We start from the raw sequence: 21,762 nt of genomic DNA, 5'->3' as shown, positions 1-21,762 counted from the left end.
TGCAGTAGTACGAAAAAAAAAAGGAATCGTTTCCCTATTCCAAATTTATCTGCGTTATCCTGGTTTAACGTCATGCTCCCTGCATACCGTCCTGTCAGAGTCCCCGTGTTCCTCTCGGCGTCTCGTAGAACATTGCTCACAACAATGTAGAGGACTGCAGTGTTAAAAAGGAAAGTGACTGTGCACACCACTCAGGACGCTCCTTGCTGTGCGTAAAAAACAACAATAAAAAGCTTTGCCATAAAGCAGGTCGTGGAATTTGTGTCTATCTGTGTGTTGCTCTGATTGTCGGGTGCTCTCTTGTCAGAAACGCTATGTACGCGTTTAGATGGAGTTAAGGGATGTACACACTCTTAGACGAATGTACACCCTTTGGGGTGTATTTTTCCCACACAACAATAATCGTCATCTACCTTGCTTGCGTTTGGTTTCTTGAAAACCCTGCACTCGCTACTTTCCTGTGGAGAATTCTGTCATGCTGATAACGCGCATGTTCGTGACTTGGATGTACCGGGTTCGCAGCGTTAAAGAAAGGAAATTACGACAAGACAGATGGCGATTATTGTGCGGCAAGATACGACCCAAAGGGTGTAATTTTGTTCAAGAGTGTACTTCCATTTACAAGTCCCATTTTAAAGGTGTAATCTTGGGGAGTGTAAAGCTATAGTTACACCCTCCAAAATTACATCTTTAACGATGCGTGCTTGGTACTCTCCTGCCAGGAACGCAGTGTGCATCTAAAAAGCGTTTTATATCGTTCCTGCAGCAGGAAAGTATTCGGCGAAACGCGTTCAAGTATATGAAGGTATCAGAAATGCTATAGAAGAAAGGGTCTGCCGTAGAATAAACCAATACTGCTTCACTTTGCACTCAAAAAGAATGATACACATTTTAGGGCTTATCTTTGTCCCACAACAACCACTGTCATTAATATTCTGTGCACGTTATTTTGCACTCTGCTCTCGCGACATTACCGTCAGGAACGCTATGGCACACTGAAGCCGGCATGTGTGTCATTCCCGATGAAAAGCTAGCGGGCGCGCAACTTTCCACCAAGGAGATGATTGTAAAGGAGGACGGATGAAGAAACGACACGATGACGTAATACTACTCTGCATATGGGAAAGCTCTAGCGAATTCACTTCTACGCCCACCACTGTTATCCTCCCACGTTTCCTTTTTTCTTCGAGGCAGCCATGTCGGTAGCTCCGAAATGTCGTTTCTTTTGTTTCTTTGCGCCGTCGCCTATACGACTTCAGTTTCAGTCCTTGACCAACGACCTCACCAGTGACGCAGTGATCAAAGCGATATGCCTGCATGCCGCCTCGGGTCACGGCATGCACAGTGTCGCAAGCGATCGCGCTCACAGTGCGGCGACCCTGCATTTGTCGAACACTGCTCGCAACCACGCGCATATAACCGCGCGAAAAGGGCACGCGCAGCCTATTGCAGTGAAGCTGGTGCAACCCCCCCAGCATCCTTCCGTCGAAACTTTTGAGTCAGCCTATGTACGCAGAGAAAAAAAAAAGAATGACGGGGATTCGAACGACGGGTATCCTTCAACACTTCCGTCTCGGGCAGCAGCACCCCGACTTCGAATTAAAGCCGAAACGCATTACGAGAAACGCAGCTGGCAGAAAAGGGAGGAATGGCGATAGCGATGTCCCCCCTCCCCCCCTTGTATCGCCCGAGTGCAGGAGTCCCAATTAGCAGCGCTCCCAGAAGGCGACGCGGCAGTGGCGGCTAGGCCTAGCGCTCCGCGATTCGACCCACTTCGATAAGGGCGAAACATCCGCCACACATGCGTCGGCGGTAAATCGGCTGCGACCCACGCGAGCCGCAGAGGGTGTGCGCATGCGCGTGGTGGCACGTTTACACGCCTCCTGCATTACGATCCGCGACACGGCTATGGAAACGCTCTCGAACTATACTCTGACGCTGTGAATCCGACATAGTTGTTATACGGGAAGCCCCTTTGAAGGAAACAGGGCAAAGACGGGAGAAGCGAGGGCCGCGTGTGTGTTTGTGTGGGTGTGTATGTTTGGGCTTGGCCGCTTGCGTGGCCCGTCCTTTGCGCTGTTTCCTTCGAGGATCTCGCAACGGGTCCAGACGTGGACGAACTATCGATTGCTTTCGACTTTCGTAGGTCCAGCGCGTGCACTATGTACGTGTACGTTGTCCCTTAGTGATGTTGCACCCTCACAGCTTCGCATCCTTCTATATGGCGTGTAGTACTTGTGCAGCACACAGTGGCGTAGCAACAGGGGGGGCCGGAGGGCAGTGGGCCCCGGGTGCAAGGGGCCAGTGAGGGGGGCGGGCGGGTGTCATATACGTCTGAAGACACCCCTCTTTCCGCCAGCTACACCCGGCGAGGGGGGTGACAGAAGACCTATGGGCCCCGGCTGCCAGACGACCTAGCTACGCCACTGGCAGCACATCACTTCTCCAAATGTGACGGCTACTTTCCAGTCGAGAACGCTATGCGCCTCTAACGAATATAGCCCCCGATACACAGCGTTGGGGAAATGAAGCGTCAACGAAATAAATTACGTGCGCTGGTAAATTTACCCACGTTAGGGTGTAATTTCGACACGCAAAGATTATATATATATATATATATATATTGCATTCAAATAACAAAGGGAGCGTGGGGACTTCATTTGCGAGATGCAACAACTTGTCTCATGCGTAGTTGTTTCCCAACGAAGTAAGTTTGCCCTGCTTGCGTTTATCCAGAGTCAACTTACTCCCTTTGGGCAGTATAGGAGAGGTCTAAATAGAGAAACAGGAGAAACGCTTACTGCTACAATAAAAGTTGTCATCGCTCCTTCTGTTCAGGCAACTTTACAGACCTTAGAGCTTGATTTCCCCCCAACAGTTATCGTCAGTCGCCCTTTAATCGTTACTCAGCAGACTTTATAACCTCTCGGTACGTGGGCCCGCCGTCGTTAGAGTGTAAACCAATATGACGAAGGCGTCTGTCAACTATATGCGCATATATACAGGGTGTTTCGGCGAACACTTTCAAAATTTTTTAGAGGTTGCCTGTGGCAAATATAACAATGCTACTTCATGAACCGGTCTACTGAAGCGGCGGACGATACTTGCACAAAAATTGAAATACAACATTGTCTAAATAATAAGAATTCACTAATTAATTTTCTAGCTAATTATATCATGACCCATATTGCAATTTACAAATTCTAACTGTGGACTTCGCGAGGCGGATCCACTTGGAACAAATTCTCAGGACGAGAACGCTCCAAGTGGCGTTCCAGTTACTTACGTGCTTCACTGCATGAAACGACGTTTTGTTAACAAATTAACTGGAACGCCAATGCATTTCTCCGCAAAGTTCGGGAATTTATATCTCGAAACTGGTGTCATCTTGAAAACTTGTTCCAGGTGGATCGGCCTTGCGAACTCCACGGCTAGAACCTGTAAGTTGCAATGTGGGCCATAATGTAGTTAAATAAAAATTTGATGAGTGAATTTGTAATAAACAGTCGATTTTGAATCTCAATTTTTTTGTGCAATTATTGTCCGCCGCTTCGAGTAGGCCAGCTCGCGAACTAGAGTTGTTATATCTGCCACAGGTAACTGTTAAATATTTTTGAAAGCGTTCGCTGAAACACCCCGTATATGTACATTACTGCTGCTCAGACAAACAGACGTTATCACCACTATCCAGAAAAAAAGACGAATCATCTTAGTTTAAACATGCTTGGTAGCTATAGCCCACGGAAGTTACGCTGAACCAGTGCTCTCGTCCGACCCCCGTAATGGCACATGCAGCCGACCTCATGTCACGTCGCACCAACCTTGGAGGTCCAGATTGTCCTCCGCTGATAACACGTTTAACGATACTCTTGACTGTTACGCGAGCGACGGAAATGACGCGGGCCCCCTTCCGCTGTGCCCGGGAGCCCGCGAGAGTTTATTGAACTGTCCCGTACAACTGAACTGCGTGTCGTACTCTGCTCGGCCGGCTGAACGCAGATCCGGCTCTAGAAACGTCCTGCAGTACTCGCCACATCGATAGGACGCCGTATTCAGTTTAAAAATTACACCATCGCCCGGTTTCGTCAGCAGTCGGACAACGGTTGTCGCCCCTTCTAGCGTTCGCCCTAATCACATTGATAACAACGGCCACCGACATGTCCGTTTCCTGGCCACAAAGAGAAGAAAGAGAAGCAACGCGAAATATATTGGTTCAGTCTTGTGAAGAAATGGGACGTTTCCTCGCAGTTCGATAGGAAATGGCGACATTCTTCCACTCATAGGAGGTCAAGGAACGTTGTGGCGAATCTTCTTTTTAGAAAAGAGTAATTGCTTGCTATACACGCATTTTACTCCATCTCGAGATTTTTCGTTCACTCCACGACGAGGTATACGCTCAATTGGTGGCTCAGCGGCGGTGCCGTTTTGATGCTCAGCGCGAGGTCGCGGGCGCGATCCCCGGCAGGCAGCGACCACATCTCTCACTGGCGAGGTATGATGCAAAAAAATAAATCAATAAACTCTTGCGTACTTTCTTTTTAGGTGCACATTACGGAGCGCCCCGGGTGTTTCGAAATTAATCCGGAGTCCTCCGGTATAGCGTCTATCGTAGCCCCAGTATTGCTTTGGGAGATACCAAAGCCCACGAGCGAGTCAGTTCAATTACAATTTTAATAATTTCAACGATTTTCAACTGATTCCGCAGCACCGGCGTTTAGGCGAAGGCCTAATGCAAAGGAAGGCACAGCTTTTGCAGATTTTGGACTGTGCTACACACTCTTAAACAAAATTACACCCTTTGGGTCGTATCTTGCCACACAACGATAGTCGTCATCTGTCTGGTCCGCATTTCCTTTCTTTAGCGCTGCGAGCCCGGTACTTCCAAGTCACGAACGGCATGCGCGTTATCGGCATGCCAGAGCATTCTCGACAATAAAGTAGCGAGCGCAGCGTTTTCAAGAAATGAAACACAAGCAACGCCGATGACGATTATTGTTGTGTGGCAAATATACACCCCAAAGGGTGTACATTTTGTTTAAGAGTGCGCCAGCCAGCACAATTTTCTATCATGGTTTGAAACTCCGTCTGGGATACTTCCCGATGACTGCGTTTACCAGGGCTTAGAGCGAACCTACTTCGTCGAAGGGGAAGACGTGTGTGGAGGGTGTGCTACAACTTTTGAAAAGGAGTCAAAATATGCAGCAAGCAGCTGTACTCCCGCAAAAAAGGAATTTTTAAGACTCCCTTTGGATCTTTAGAGTCGCAACGCAACACCGCGAGACTCCTCAAACAGGCGTGAAAAGAATTCACCATATCCAGACGATATATCATTCGTGGAAACTTTTGGCGAGCCTTCTGGTCGTGCTCATTCAGGCTTGTCAAAAAAACTTGTACGGTCTAGTAACAGGAGGACCGCTAGGACACCCTTTGCTTTAAAAATCCTTAACCTATTCTAACCAGTAAAGTGGTGCAGTACACGCTGAAATGAACAATACAGTGCTTTGAAAACACGTTATATGTAGGGCCCTTTGTTTCCGGGTGTGATTTCTTTTTTTCTAATTCGGCGAGGGGGGGATGCATAAATTGGGTGTTATTTGAAAGAGGAATACCGCTGAGATAGTACCGGGAATTTTGTTCTCCATAAGGAAGACCGGAGAGAAATCGGAGGTTTTGTTGTCTGGCAGTTTAGACTCCGTAATTTTTGCGGTAACTTTTACAAACCATTAACACAAGCAGTGATCTCCTTTTGGACGCAAACGTTTCACTTAAACGAGCAAGATCCTCACAGTAACACTTCATTGCGAAAAAGAAAAAGCAAGTCGAGAATCTCGGGACGAGCGCATCTCTACGAATCCTTGTTGGCGAGGGTTAGTAAAACGTTTGAAGAAAACCACTTTAACAAGAACAACAAATTGAGATGGGTTTGGCACTACGTACTGTACTCTGTTCTCTGCACTTCTTCTAAGAAAGCAAGACATACAAAAATTAAACCACACGGGCACGCTTCGCAAGAAACGTAATGCTCTTCTTTATCTTACAAGCACTTGTTGGCGTACATACGCGTTGGGAGAAAATCTGGCCTAGCTAGACCTGTCTGGCCTTTCATCCTTTGTCTGCTCTTGTACTGTTTTACAGTTTATCAGAATACGATCTTGCTACAAAATTATCGGTATGCAAAAGCGACGAATCAGCGACCCTTCTTTAAACGGGCGATAGTTGCGTAACCTCCTCATGTAAAAGCTTCCGTTCGCAATGTAGAGCAACGTCAGCACCGCGTTGATTCGCTTAGTGCCGTATTACTGCGATTCACACGTGCACCCGACGCGCGGCAAACGCAATAGCCGCGTATTGTGTGAACGCGGCTACCGAAAAAGCAACACCATTTCGTTCACTCAACGCCGGCAGGCCCTGAACATATATATATATATATGCCGATTACCGCTTAGATATGAAGTGAAAACGATATGTGCACCATGTTCATAAATTAATAATGTTAATAATATGATATATCTTGACCCCTTGCTCACGATAGTTGGGCAGCGTTCATTAGTTTTGTTACAGCTGCGTTTATTATTATCCTTGGCGAGAGGGCAAACGTTACAGAGAATCAGATTTAGCCTGATCTTTATTCATTTTTTCGGGGTGCAAACTATGAATTATCGGGTTTTCCCCGGAATAAGGAGGACCGTGGCGTTATATTAGAACCAGCCCACACTTCCACGAAAGGGATCGCAAGGATGCGCTTTAGCTTAGGCTCCTTAACCTTAGCCTAACCGGATTAGGAAATCAGAACAATACACTCTCAAAAAACAGTAAAGTGTCCTAGAAGCTCCCTTAAGCGAGGGTTAACAACGCATGCCACTCTTAATTTCCGATAGGTCTCGATGTCCCTGATGGTTGGAATTTGCTCTGCACACCGACAGAGTGATCCTACTCCCTCGAGGAGTGATACGACAACGTTGGCAGTGCACTTCGATGTGTGGAAAAGGAGTTATTAAGGAGTTAGTGCTTTGGAGCTAGAGAAAGCTCATTCAATGGAGTGGTGTGTCCAGGCTTTCTCGAATCGTACGGAGTGTCAGTGAAATCTCCCGCTCCGCAGTTACAACAGCTGAATGAAAACGGAGCTTCGAGCGAGTGGCGGAACGAAGGAAGGAAGGAAATGGAAGAAGAAAGAAAAGCGGGTGGCAGTTGATTACGGATAAAGAGCCACTATGCTGAGAAGGAAAGAATGGGACTCTATGGGTGACGTCACGCGATCACGTGGCACAGGATGTCGTAGACAGATACATTGTTTCTCGAACGACCGCGAGCCGCGTGTAAGAAAGAGAGGGAAAGGGGGAGGGGTTCTTACGACAGCGGCAGGAGGAGAAGGAGGTGGGAAGTGGAGGGGGGGTGGGTGGTTCTCCCCGATTCCTTTGAAAACCGATCTTTTCGTCGGCGATTTCGGCGCAGTTCGGACGCGACGATACAGGCGCAAGTTCTTCGCCCGACATCTGTACTGTACATTCGTTCACCTCCTTACCAACGCCTGTCGTATTTATTATTTTTCCTTCTCCCGTTCTGTCAACGAGTATGCCTCGAGTTTTTTCACTCACGTCTCGTCTCCGGACCTAAAGAGACGCGTACATCGACGCGCCTTCTTCGTTATTTGCTCTGAGACCGAGAAGAGCCGGCTGGAATTGTGTCAGAATCACACGGTCGTCTTCACCGCAGCGCACGAGAGCAGTGCATGGCAGCTTCCAGGGCACATTCGTGAGTTGACACCTGCGCTCTTAGTGTGCCTTGAATCTACCTGTTTTATCGCGTATTTGTGTTTATCGGGCGTCGCTTTCCCACAGTGACCCGGGACGTAGATTCTCTTTAAACGTCGCCGCCATGTATTCGCGACCATAATGTAGTGCCGTTATCGTACGTTTATCTGGATCCATTTTTGGCAGCTTTATTATGCTGTTCGTATAGCAACTACTTGGGTGTGAGATACGTCACATTGGAGAGGTCGCGAGATCGAATGGCGGCCGCATTTCTACAGAGGCGAAATGCAAAAAAAAGCACCCGTGTACTTGAATTTAGATGCACGCTAAGAAATCCCCGGTGGTCAAAATTGATCTGGAGTCCCTCACGACGATATGCTTCATAATCAGATCGTGGTTTTGGAACGTAAAACCCCATGATTTGAATTGGAGAGCTCCGCATTAAAGTTGACTACGCGTTGTTCTTTAACGTGTACCTGAATCTAAGCACGTTTATCTCTCTCTTTTTTTTTTTGCATTCGCAAACTCAGCCGTTATTAAAACTGGAATATTAATCAAGGTAACCTTGATTCGCAACCGCTGCAGCTTGTTGACAATAATCAGAAAAGGTAAGGAAAGCCACCCTACATCCGCAAACTAAAACCAGGACGTCGACCTCTGGTGTCCCGTTCTACTATGCCTCAACGTGTACACGTAGATATAGCATTAAAAAAGTTCACTTTGGAAAGTCTTGAATGGTTTTGATACAGGGCAATGTGTTATCATTTAACGCTCTAGATGCGCTAGTTAACGCTCGTATTGACGAGTTTACTTCAGTTCGACTTCTGGAAGGGCTGGAAGGTATCTATATATGTATCGACTCATCGTGGAACTAGCGGCCAGATACTTTTCTCTTTTTACAATTTGGGCTTACCGCCACAAAGCAACACATGGGCAAAAAAAAAAAAATACGCCCCAGTACGTGGTCCCCGACTTAATTTTGAATTGCCTGAGCTTCTACATGCGCATGAATCTGAGTGCACCAGCATTCTTACGTTCCATGCGTCATCGATTCGAACCTGCGACTTTGTTATCAGCAACACAACGCGAAATACCACCGAGCCACCGCTGCTAGTTCGAAAACTGCATTTTAGGCGCCTAATGTAGGCTACGGTGCGTCTTTCATTTAGGTTCGCAGCGGCTAAATGCAAAAAATGAAAACAAAGACACCCACACACACAGCAATAATGTGTGCGTTTCTTAGGCTTTCTCTCGTCGACGCGAGGCGGCGTCAAGTATAGCTAGCAGAAGTCGTCTTCCAAGCGCGTACCATTATTTGAGCTCGAAGCTAGCTGTCTTCTTAAAGTCTCAAATTAGTAGGCGGTTTTCAAGTCTAACCAGAGTTGGAACGCGCAGCCCATGTCGTGATGGCAGAGTTCGGCTGCCACAGCGACACTAGAGCGTTTATGAACGCAGAGTTTTCGGCAAAAAATTGCTCAAAGGGAATTCCTGTACCATAGCGTATACGGGAGCATATAGAACCTACGGCTGCTCAGCCAGCGGTGCTATTATGGACATCATCGAATTCGGCTACAATGCCAAATTCTGTAACGGCGGCATATGGAGCCAATCGCTGAGGCCCTCTGGGCCAATCAGAGCTGACAATATGGCGGAATTTGACAACGTCCGAAACTGCGGTCCAGGCTATCGCCCCAGCGTGGGAATGACAGGCAGTGCGTGGATTTGCCTAAATTTCGCCCTTCTGGCTTCGAACGACTTCGTGTCTTTTGCAAATCGATAACTTTCAACAGGATATTGTTCTATAAGTACAATGATCTCGCAGGCGTGCAGATACTAATTGATCGGTTGTGTTTAGAAAACTACGAGTGCTAGGGCATTTAGAAATGTAGGGCCTAATGAATAACCCCACGAGAACGTTTGAAGCCACAAGTACGAATATATGACAAATCCATGTACTGCCAGTAATTTTCATGGTAGCCGAACGATAGTAGCTCCAGAGTTCTCTCGTGTAATATTTTGTAGAAATCTCTAAACAGGGCTGCGGTTGACACTCCATGTGTCTCATGACGTTGCTTTACGTTGGGACGTCGTCGCTTTCGTCCACGTCATCGTCTACGGCTGACCTACGTAGTCAGTCATCGACAGTGTCGTCACCCTGCCAAGTGTTGCTGTTCCCGGTGGTGCTCAAAGCCTTCTTGCGAATGGTCCTCCACACAATGCTTGGGTGCACCCCCGTGAAAGCCATCCGCAGGAAGTCGCCAACGCGGCAGTTTTGGCGAGTTCGTAATGCGAGCTTTTGCAAACCACACAGCGCGAACTACGCGCAGGCGGTGATTAAAGTTACGAAACTTGCAAACTGTAACAATTATGCGTAAAGCACCTAACATGCAAAGCAAAAAAAAATTTAACTGACTTGTAACAACAAACTTAATGCAAAACTGTGCAAGCTTACGAATGCGAATTCTCTCGTGCATAGTGGCTATTAGAAAAGCCTCTCATGTGGGTCTTCTTATTGTGCTGAAGGATTGGTGAGTTGTCTCTCGCTGTCAGCTAACAGTAGTTTAATCGAAAAAGCCAACCGCAGCATAAAGGACAGTTTAGGAGAAAATTGATACATCGGGGAAAATAAAGAGAAAAGAAACTTCGCTCTACACCGATAAGACGCCTGCTTGTCAACCTTGATAGTTGCAGAAATGTACAAAGCAATAACCGCCCTACGCGAGAGGTTATTGAGGCTGAAGCCTCAGAAGAACTGGGTGAAACGAGTGTGAGCTTTGCATTCATTGCGCTCACGAAGAACGAATTGGCTTTTCTCGAGACGCCAACCCCTCATGTTTGTTGATGTAGAAGGGCATGTCGATTTTTGCTTTGTTTTCTTGCAATTTCACTCTGTGCTGTTATCTCTGGCGGGACCGATGTCTTTTTTCGCATAATGAGTTGTCTCACAGTCACAAATGAACCACTCGGAGAACATCGCGGTTTGCATGTCTTTGCCAAAAGTTGACTGGCCATACTCTGCGACTTTGCGTGGCGCTGGGCTGTGTGGTTCATTTCCCGTGGCACCCCGTGTGGCTCCATACCTCTTAATGTTTAATACGAGGGTTCTTTTCGTTGCCCAGGGCGCTGGAACCCTATGCAAAACACAGCAGAAAAAAAAAGAACCTTAAACAGCCTGTAGTCAATCTGGCGGTCGCAGAAAACGTGGCCGCAGTGTACTCTTGATGAAGAGTGCGGGCGTTTCTTTACTGTGGGGGTCTATACTTTACGCTATGGTCTATATGAATGGGAGAAGGAAATCATTAAACTAGGAGGGAGGCATTACGTCAAGAAGTCAGCCTTCGCAAGCCAACTCTTTGCAAGGCCCTTCACCTATTCTCTCTTAAGGAATTGTGCAGAAACCATCGACGACGGTCGTTAAAGTAAGCGAATAGAACGAACGAACGAACGAACGAACGAACGAACGAACGAACGAACGAACGAACGAACGAACGAACGAAGGAACGAACGAACGAAGGAACGAACGAACGAAGGAACGAACGAACGAACGAACGAACGAACGAACGAACGAACGAACGAACGAACGAACGGATGGACAGACGAACGAACGAACGAACGAACGAACGAACGAACGAACGAACGAACGAACGAACGAACGAACGAACGAACGAACGAACGAACGGACGGACGGACGGACGGACGGACGGACGGACGGACGGACGGACGGACGGACGGACGGACGGACGGACAGACAGACAGACAGACAGACAGACAGACAGACAGACAGACAGACAGACAGACAGACAGACAGACAGACAGACAGACAGACAGACGGACGGACGGACGGACGGACGGACGGACGGACGGACGGACGGACGGACGGACGGACGGACGGACGGACGGACGGACGGACGGACGGACAGACGGACAGACGGACAGACGGACAGACAGACAGACAGACAGACAGACAGACAGACAGACAGACAGACAGACAGACAGACAGACAGACAGACAGACAGACGGACGGACGGACGGACGGACGGACGGACGGACGGACGGACGGACGGACGGACGGACGGACGGACAAACGAACAAACCAAAGTTTTCCTTGCCGAGTTCGACCAACGACCAACCCTGAAGACGAGCGAAAGAGGCAAAAGAAAGCTATTTGCTGTAAAGGTCGGCCCAACACGTCACTCTGCACGCGGCGGTCTCGGCCCAGTGGGCTTGGTTGCCGGTACGCTTTAATCGACGAGCACCCCGAACCGGTGCTCGTGACTGTGCACATTTTCTCCCTATGTGCTCGCGCAACTTCGGTCGTTTATTGCAACGCGTGCATGTATCGCCTTAGTTACAAAGTGCGAGTGTGGTAGCCGCAGGTTGCTGCCGCGCACGTTGTCCTTTCAGAAGAGAGTGCGCTCGGCGCGGGGGCGGAAGACACTAAAGCCTACCGCGACAAAATCTCTTGCTGGGCAGCACGTTTTTTTCTTGCCTTCAATTTCGCTACGTAACGCTCCTTCCCAGTTCTTCCTTTCCTCCGTGGTTGTATGTTTCTCAAGAGCTCCAAAATACGACGTTTGTTTCATAGCCTTGATTCAGCGTCTTCAGAGTCTTTCGCGCTCGCCGAAAGTAAAATCTACTTTTCTCGAAAGCGAAACTGCGTTTCTCTCTGACGGTAATAATCTATGTCGTTATTAATGTCGCTGAAAGCAGGAGGGAGTGGGGGGGGGGGGGGTGTACGTTTCTTCTTTGTTTGTTTCGATATCGATGCTTAGTCGGGCGCAAAACTTCAGCCTGACGAAGTTCAAGGCCGTGCGCCCATCCAGGACAGCTAGCGCTTGTCCAGCGCGGCTTGCGGGCCGAGCCGCGGGCGACTGACAGAATGAGGACATCCGTCACCTCGGACCGGGCGGAATCCAAGCCGCGAGGATTGGGCATGTTGCGGCTCGGCCGGCGCACACTTAACATGCTCTCTCGCGAGTTAATCGCCTTCTTGAACCCTCCGCGACCCCCACCCATCGCGTGTGTCCGCAGACGGCAGGCGCTAAACTGAAGTACGCGTCTGCTCGACCCAACCGTGAAAGAAAGCCCCGTACCGGGGATTATATCTTTCCTGTCCTGTTTAGTTGTTGTTCCTCCGCGTTGTTGCTCACGTGATGCAATCCGTGAATGCGTGTTCACGAAGGCGTTCCTCTGTACGTCGTTTCTGTTTCTTTTCTTTCTGTTGGTCGGCGTGCCTCTGTATATACCGTATTTACTCGATTCTAAGCATCCCCTTTCTTTCGTGATTGCGATGCCCAAAGTGAGGGGGGGGGTGCTTAGATTCGAAAAATCTGGAATGATCCCCCCCTCCCCATTTTCGCTGCGACATCACGACGAGATGGGTGCGAGAAATAACACTTTATTTTGCAAACACCCAAAAGAAAACTCGCTGCAGACAGTGAGCCCACCGCTTGTGTCGGATGCTCAGTCACTATCACTGCCACTCACGAGTCCGCGCGGCTCTGCAGTCTGGCTGTGCGGCCAGATGGCGCCACGGAAGCCGTTGCACCTCGGGACTCGGACGGGTCCGGCTCGATGACAGAGCGAGCAAGCGCGCTTGGCGGTCTTGGCTACGCGCTCTTCCTAACAAATATGGGGGTGCTTAGATTCGCATGCAAGGTTTTTTTTTCCAAATTCTTTGGCGAAAGTATAGAGGGGGGTGCTTAGAATCGGGGGGTGCTTAGAATCGCGAAAATACGGTATGTGCTTGGAGCGCGCCTCGCTTTGTTGCTTCTGGGTTCGCAGCTTTCTTTCGCGCCGTGTTTGTCTAATTCATCGCAACGTATTTGTTTCTGTTCCCACTCATGCCTGGAGCCTGGAGCGTAGGCCCGACAGCAAACAAAGTAACATTGCTCGGCTTGTTCTTCTTGGCGCTCCTTGTAGTAGGTTTATTTTCTTGTTCGCTTGCGTTCCCTTTTGCTGTTTACACCTTGTATGATTTTCTTGATATGTTGTTTTGTGTTTTTGTTCATTTGCTGTTCACCCCCGCGCCCCGCAATTTGGGTTGTCTTTAAACTTCTTTCGTTGTTCATATGCAGGAGTTGGGGAGCTGTGCTCCTAGCGGCGTTCCTCTTGCTGCTAGACTCGCCGGCAGATGGCAGGAGACACGTAAGTTGCCGAAGGACAGCCTCTTGATCTATCTATCTATCTATCTATCTATCTATCTATCTATCTATCTATCTATCTATCTATCTATCTATCTATCTATCTATCTATCTATCTATCTATCTATCTATCTATCTATCTATCTATCTATCTATCTATCTATCTATCTATCTATCTATCTATCTATCTATCTATCTATCTATCTATCTATCTATCTATCTATCTATCTATCTATCTATCTATCTATCTATCTATCTATCTATCTATCTATCTATCTATCTATCGGCGTTTTTCACTGGTCGATTCGGAGCAGGTTTTTTTGCTCCGCGGCAACGAATCCGAATTTCACTGGTCAATCTGGAGCGGGTTCGCGCGTTCCACTGGTCGTTTCGGATCAACTCGCTCCGCGCCGGATCGCTCTCACTTGCTCCGCCGCCGAGACGCGGATTCGGGCGGAAATAGAACGTGTCACATGGCGTCACTTCCGTCTTCAAGCGAAATCGGTACCCGGTCGGTACGCACAACATTGTGTTGGGCATAGTTTGCGGAACCGGTTTGTGTCACGTGCACGCAGACTTCCTGTGTGATCTCCCGCGGAGCGTTCGTGCGCTCCACTGGCAGACTCGGATTGGTGAAAGCCGAGCGCTCGCTCGAGGATTCAGGCGGCTGCTCCAGATCGACCAGTGAAAAACGCCATATCTATCTATCTATCTATCTATCTATCTATCTATCTATCTATCTATCTATCTATCTATCTATCTATCTATCTATCTATCTATCTATCTATCTATCTATCTATCTATCTATCTATCTATCTGTCTGTCTGTCTGTCTGTCTGTCTGTCTGTCTGTCTGTCTGTCTGTCTGTCTGTCTGTCTGTCTGTCTGTCTGTCTGTCTATCTGTCTATCTATCTATCTATCTATCTATCTATCTATCTATCTATCTATCTATCTATCTATCTATCTATCTATCTATCTATCTATCTATCTATCTATCTATCTACAACAAATATACGCCTTCAAGCGCATAATTTTTGAAATAAAACAAATAATCCTTGCCCATCCTCCACGCGGTCTGCTTGGTCGGTTCTTCGCCAAGTAAAAATGGTCTAATCCTGGAGACAAATAGTACATTGGGCTGCTGTTTTATAGCGGAGCCTTTCCTGATGCTGTCTTATCGGGCTTGGTCATTGGCCAGAGCGTCACTCCGCCCGCGTTATCAACGAGATCTGCCGGCCGCGAGCGGTGCATAATAAGACTGGCATAGAATCGAGCAGTAGGCATCGCAACAAGGTAACGGCCCGGGGCTGATACCGGATATCATGTTAGCAAAACGGGGCTGATCCCGGAGAGAGTGGGCCTCTTCGATTTGTCGTCCAGGTCTGCCGGAGACGCTATATACATACATATATATATATATATATATATATATATATATATATATATATATCTGCCTCGGGCACGGGCAATGTTGGGACTGACAGGCACGGGTAGCCGAAGAGGCCTATGTGTAATCCGCAGTCGTGTGAGTCACGTGGTAGGGTCAGTGCGTATAACCAACCGCTTAATAAAGGGAGAATGAGACATCCACTGAAACGCAGCTAAGTGCTACAAAGGAAACTCATGCGGGTTCCTCGAAAGAAAAGCTTCGCCGTCGAAGAAAAGTTCGTCCTGGTCTGGGACTCGAACCCGGGACCACCGCCTTTCCGGGGCAGCCGCTCTGCCATCTGAGCTAACCAGGCGGCTAGCAGATGGCAGGCGCAGTCGCACTTATCGACAACTCAGAAGCAAACGCAATAGTTTTGACGTAATAGTTCTGCGGAAACCCGAAAGGTGGAGAGAAGTAAACAACCATTCTTTTCCAGGCCTTGTGGCTCGCTTGTCCTTGCTACGCCATTTGGGTGGTTTACAGGGTGGGACATAAGTGTTCGCTTTCATATAAAAAAAACAACATAATATATGGCTGTGATTTATTGTAGCAAAACTATATGTTTATATTAGTGTAATGCGTCGTGCTTTACTTACACAAATCCCCAACTCTACTTTGCCAAACGTCCACATTTTGCGGCAGTGCAAGCCTTGAGTCATTTCGCAAATGCATGGATGACGGCACGCCTGTAGTGTTGTTTCATTCACTCCTTGCTTTGTTTTTTCTAATGTCCGACGACGATCAGCCAAATTGCGGTGAGGAGTAGAGCAGAATGTACTTTTTTAACATAAACCACACTGAATAGCCAAGCGGATTTAGATCCGTGATGTTTAACAATCATTCTGAAGCGGAAATGAAATCAGGGAAGGTTCCTTGTGCACCATTGTTGCACCTTTGCCTTGTGAACCGGGGCGGAATCCTGCTGATACGTCCACTGACAGTTCCCAAAGTGTGATTCGGCCCATGACGGGACATTCTTCTTCAGGACACCTAACAGATAACTTGCACTGTTCACGCTGCCTACCTGTTCTAAGAAAACCATCGGCGTCTTTCCACGAGAAGTGATTTCCATCTTTCCATCAGAAACGTGGCGGTTCAGCCAACATGAGGTGCCATTCAGCACATTTTCAAATTCTGCAACGGCAGCTTTTTTAACCAATCATGGAAGCCGTGGCAGCCCTGTGGACCAATCGAAACTTGCAAAATGGCGATTTCGACAATATGGCGGAAATTTATTAGTGACCAGAACAGCATCTGTGGGTAGCCACCCTATAACATGGAGATGATGGGCAGGGCACGGATTAGCCTCAACTTCGTTCTTCTCACTTCGAACCGCTTTGTGGCTTTTGAGTTCAATTGACCATTTTCAACACAATATAGCGTTAAATGTGCAACGATCGGTAAGGATTACGCTGGTAGTCAGAGACATTAATTGCCTTTTTGTGATTAGAAAACTTAGGAGTGCTCGGAAATTTGGAAGGACAAAGCGTGGTGAATAATGCCACGACTATGTTTCGAACCGAGAACACCAAGATCAGACAAATCTATGCACCAACCATCATTCCCATGGTGCCTCAACGATCGCAGCGCCACAGTTCCGTCTAGTAATTATTGTATGAAACTTTCTGTCTCCCCCTTCCACTCTGTTTCTCTTTTTATCCCTCTTAACCCTTCCCCCTGCGCAGGGTAGCCAACCGGAACTACCCCTGGTTAACCTCCCTGCATTTCTCTGCATTATTTCCTCTCTCCCTCTCTCTCTGTATGATGGCAGGCCATCGCTGAAATAAAAAAGGGGGGGAATGCCCATTCTTCTCTCTCTTTGTGCAGCTCATTCGCCACGGCCGTCAGCGGAGACAGCACCAACACCTGCACCACTTCCAGCAAAACGTGACGCTGGGTTTAAAGCCGGGGTCGTACCAAGAATCGGGTCCCTGGGGTCCCTGGACTGCTAGCAGTTCCTGCTCGAGGACCTGCGGAGGAGGCGTCGCCTACCAAACGCGAGTCTGCGAGGACTTCAGGTCTGTTGACAGGCTGTGATTTGACGAGAACGATTTTGTGGAGATTTAGGCAGCCGTTCTTGGCACACACTATGGTATCTGGAACGCCAAAGAGTAAGGTTAGCCACCCGATCGACATTGAAATATGAGGACTGCTAGTACATCGACGGGGATGTGCTTGCAAGAGAACTAATTTTGAGAGTTTTAGACAGCATTTTTTTCTTAATTCGCATGCTATAAAATTTTGGCACTTCCTTTGAGTGTGGTGCGTAACCCTATGGACGTGAGTGTGCGGAGACTTAAGTCTGTCGACAAGGTATTTGCACGAGAACAACTTTTGGGGAGTTTTCGACAACCTTTCTTAGCACGCTACTGAAAGTTGGACCTCCTATATGAGTGGAGTGCGTCGCTTGGTGAGCCTGAGACTGCAAGGAGTTTAACTCTATACTGATTTACTTTAGTTTCATGTGAAGAGTTTTGGGAGATAATGAGGCAACTGTCCTTGCGCACTATTAAATTTCGACCTTCTGTTGAGCAGGAGTCGTCGCCCTAAAGATGCCAGTCTCAAGTCGTTCAATTCGCTCTTAGATACTGACTTCGCGGGCGCGCTCGAAGCTTACTGGCATCATATTTGAATAGCACTCTTCAATTTGCTTTTTTTAGTGCATAAAATTTATACAATATTTTTACCAAATCACATATTTTTCATGGAAGCGTTGTAGAGGTTATATGCAAAGCATTGAGCTGTTCTTCTTTCTAGTTACTATTATTTTCATGGATTGAAGTGTTAAGCAACTTTGCTCTTGAATGTTCTTTAGGTTTTTGTAATACTTGTAGAATTTAATTACTTCACGTTGTGTTCTTTCCTAGTTGGTATCGTGTTTAGTTTCTTCTCGGTGTGTTCTTGCTCCTATTACATCTGTAAACCGATGTAACCCTCTTGCTCAAGTGTTTTATATTGGGCCCGTAAACAATAATATATATATATATATATATATATATATATATATATATATATATATATATATATATATATATATAGGTAATACCAGAGCGATAGAAATTACTGAAATTAATTAGATTCTGAGGTCGTCTTGCACAAATTAAGACCTGATCGTAAGGGACGCCGTATTGGTGGACTGCGGATTAATTTTGACCGCCTGCTGTTTTTATAATCTGCACCTAAGGCTTAACCCTGGTTCGATTCCCACCCAGCCCATCTTGCAAGTTATTTTTTATTCATGAAGTGCCTGCCGGAATTTATCGCTCACGGCCAACGCCGCGGACGCCGACGACACCGGCTTTTCTGCGACACGAGCTCCTTAATGGTGTCGCGTTAAAAGCACACTCGTCATTTCTTGCATTTCGTCCCCACCGAAACGCATGGGGCATCTGAGACCGGGCACCTGAAACAACCTATAGCTCAGCACCGCAACGCCATACTTTGTAAGCTACAGTGACGGGTCCCGAACAGATATCACAGAAGGCGACAATTACTTTCCTCGCATTGACGTAGCTGTCGTTACGTCCTATCATGTGACGATCGAGACGAGTTGTACGGGTCGTAGGTATAGAAGGTGATCGCACAGTAGCGAGTGTCAAGAACCTCCTACACACTCTTGAGACCGATTTGAGTTTTGAAAAGCCCTTTCTTTTGCGGAGTCGTACGTCTGGATTGCCTATACGTAACTCCCTTTTTTATACTCTCCAATGGAGGTTAATGGAGCCACAAGTGGAGTCACATATAGGACAGGCAGGTACACTCTGCGCCACTAAAACGGAGTATTGTAAAACGGAGTATTGTAAAACGGAGTATTGTGAAACGGAGTGTTGTAAAACGGAGTAGTCTATAAAGCGTTACACAGTTTGAGTGGGACTGTGTGCAATGTGGCGTTGCCGATTGTTGGAGCCTGCCTTGATGTTGTAGCTGATGCTTTGCACGCTGTCTCGCCTTCGTTTCCGCTGCACACGCGGAGTTCATGAGACGGAGTGCTATGACTCAAACTTTTTTTTCTTCTTTTCGGTGGGGGCGAGATGCAGAAACGTCCGCGCACTTAGAGAGAGAGAGAGAGAGAGAGATAATTTATGTTATCGACAGAGGGGTCGGCTTGAGCTAGCATGATTTGACCTGCTACTCTGCATAGGGGAAAAAGGGAATGGGGCGAGAAAATGAGTGGTGAAAGATGATGATGAGGACAGGAAGAAGGGATGCTTATATACACTAGCACAGTGCTTTTCTTAAAGCCTTGCCTCAAGTCCAGTGATGTTCAAGTAGTCGAGAGCAGCCCTTGTAGCGATTGTTGCTACCATACGGTCAGACATTGCGGACAAAAAAATGCCAGTGGCTTAGCTCGGTTATGCCAGGATATACGTAGCAAAAGCTAAGGCATAGCATAGTTAGCCTTGGTTAATCTTGACGGCAAGTCCAGGTTAGTCTGGTTGTCTAGCTATGTCACGGCGTTTAGCCAGTCGTTCGGCGCGCTGTTCCTCTGTTTCCTGGGCGATTCGTTTCCTCTTCATCTCGTTCCGATGTCGATTCCAGGCCTCCTCCTGCTTATCAGATTTGTCGCAGTCCATACTGCCGCCTCAAGTGTGGTTGCGGCGCACGCGAGCTCTCCGTTTCAATCCTCCGACATGTTATCAGGCATGCGACGCAGCTGGCGAAGCGAGCGGAGGTGAGCGCAACGACGAGGAACGCGGTGTGACGTCATACCAAACGGCGGCGGCGGAAAGACGCGGCGCTGCGCAGTGGCGCAACACCTGTTGCTCGGTGCTACTAGTGGCGCATGCGCAGTGGTGACTAGGGAGCGAGAGAGAAATATCCGCGGCGAGGCTTGCGTTGTGACGTCATGTGCCTCCTCGGAGCACCGCCACGGCGAGATCGCAAGTTCGCGGCCAAAAAACCTTTCGCTTTTTTTTAAACAAGAAGCTCTTCCAGACAATGTTTGCCTACGAATGCATACTAGCGTCGAAGCGCCCTCTCTCCGCTGTGATGCGCACAGATGGCAGTCGCAAAACAGTTAAAGAGTCTCTGACGCTTGGCAGCGTTCACATGTAGTTCGGGCTATCCGCACGGCAGGTAATCAAAATTAATTCGGAATCCCCCACCTACAGAGTCCCTCATAATCATATCTTGGTTTTGACACGCAAGAACATTAGAATTTCTTTTTTTAGTTCTTTTCTTCCTGCTTCTTTGTTATCACTTTATTTTTTGTTGTTTCTTTATTTCCGCTTTCCCATGTACCTCCACTCGACCTGTTCGTCGCCTTTCTATCACCGTTTTGTCGTCCTTATTCAGCAACTTCAGTTTCGTTCACTTTTTTTAACGCGATACCGTGATTTTGCTTCCTTCTCCCGACTTATGTCCGCATTCTTTCACGTTTAGCTATCTCTGCTGGCTCTTTCTCTTGCCTGCGGTACTGAAAGTACGGTTACTATAGCGTACGGTGATCTCTCATGTCTTTCCGCTACCTCACTACTGAACTGTTCTCCGCCCCCTTCCCCACTTCCTTCTCTCTCCTTCTCTCTCTCCCTCTTCTATTCGTCTCCCTCGCAGCCTCCGTCCAACACCGCGGCTGAAGCGACCATTTATCCGGTGTGACCAGTCCCCGCGGTTTTCCTTTCCCATTCCACTGAAGCCTCCCTCCCCCCCTCCTCCCTCCTGCGGTATTTACCGTGCGCAGCATTAGCTTTCTCTCGCCGTCATCTCTCTAGCAGAGTGCGGCCCGCTTCCAGCAGTCGTGACCGCACTGCCACCATTTGCGCTTTCGGCAAGCAGCACCGCAAAGGGAAGACGCTCTGCGGTCTCTGTTCAGGCGCAGTCACCGCTGTCGTTTCGTTTCTAAATTATTGTCACTTTTTTAACTTTGTGTGTGTGTGTGTGTGTGTGTGTGTGTGTGTGTGTGTGTGTGTGTGTGTGTGCGTGCGTGCGTGCGTGCGCGCGCGCGTGTGTGTGTGTGTTTGTGTGTGTGTGTGTGTGTTTGTTTGTGTGTTTGTGTGTGCGCGCGCGCGCTCTCTCGCTCGCTGGGGGTGCGGGGTACTACTGCGGGACGCTTCCCTTATCTTATATTCCTGGGCGTTCCCTCGGCGCAAGCGTTTGTTGCGGAACCTGCGCGTTTGTCCCCCTGTCGTGGCGCCACTGGCGACCGCATCACTTTCGGTGGGGCACCGCAAATGCCTGCGAGCAACAGCTCGAAGAAGGAATTAAAAACGAACAAGAAGACACCTTGAGGGTGAAGAGGCGTGCACTTCGGTGTTTTATACGACCACTGTGTTTCTTTCCCTTTTCTTTTTGTTCTTTCGTTTCATTTTCACTGCTGTCATTCTCCCTGCATTCTTTCGATGGAATCCTAGGTGCCTTTGTGTGCCTTTTTGTTTTACTATTCTGCGGGGCTGTGTTCAATACTCTTTCGCACTGTGCTATACTGACTACCTCTGCTCCG

General features: G+C 48.1%; 1 protein-coding gene across 1 annotated transcript in view; it reads left to right on the top strand.

Moving 5' to 3' along the window:
• The first annotated feature begins 7,443 nt into the window (after positions 1-7,443).
• Positions 7,444-21,762, top strand: part of LOC135915258 (papilin-like) — a 348,089-nt gene continuing 333,770 nt past the window's right edge. Inside the window, exons 1-3 of the mRNA XM_070521938.1 lie at positions 7,444-7,752; positions 13,829-13,898; positions 17,151-17,341. Of these exons, the coding sequence (XP_070378039.1) occupies positions 7,730-7,752; positions 13,829-13,898; positions 17,151-17,341 (284 nt within the window). The 5' untranslated portion in view covers positions 7,444-7,729. The remainder of the gene's footprint in view (positions 7,753-13,828; positions 13,899-17,150; positions 17,342-21,762) is intronic.

This window comes from Dermacentor albipictus, chromosome 7 (assembly GCF_038994185.2).
Source record: "Dermacentor albipictus isolate Rhodes 1998 colony chromosome 7, USDA_Dalb.pri_finalv2, whole genome shotgun sequence".
NCBI classification, from domain to species: domain Eukaryota; kingdom Metazoa; phylum Arthropoda; class Arachnida; order Ixodida; family Ixodidae; genus Dermacentor; species Dermacentor albipictus.
Note: the sequence above shows the minus strand (reverse complement) of the source record. Positions and strands in the feature narration are given on the sequence as shown.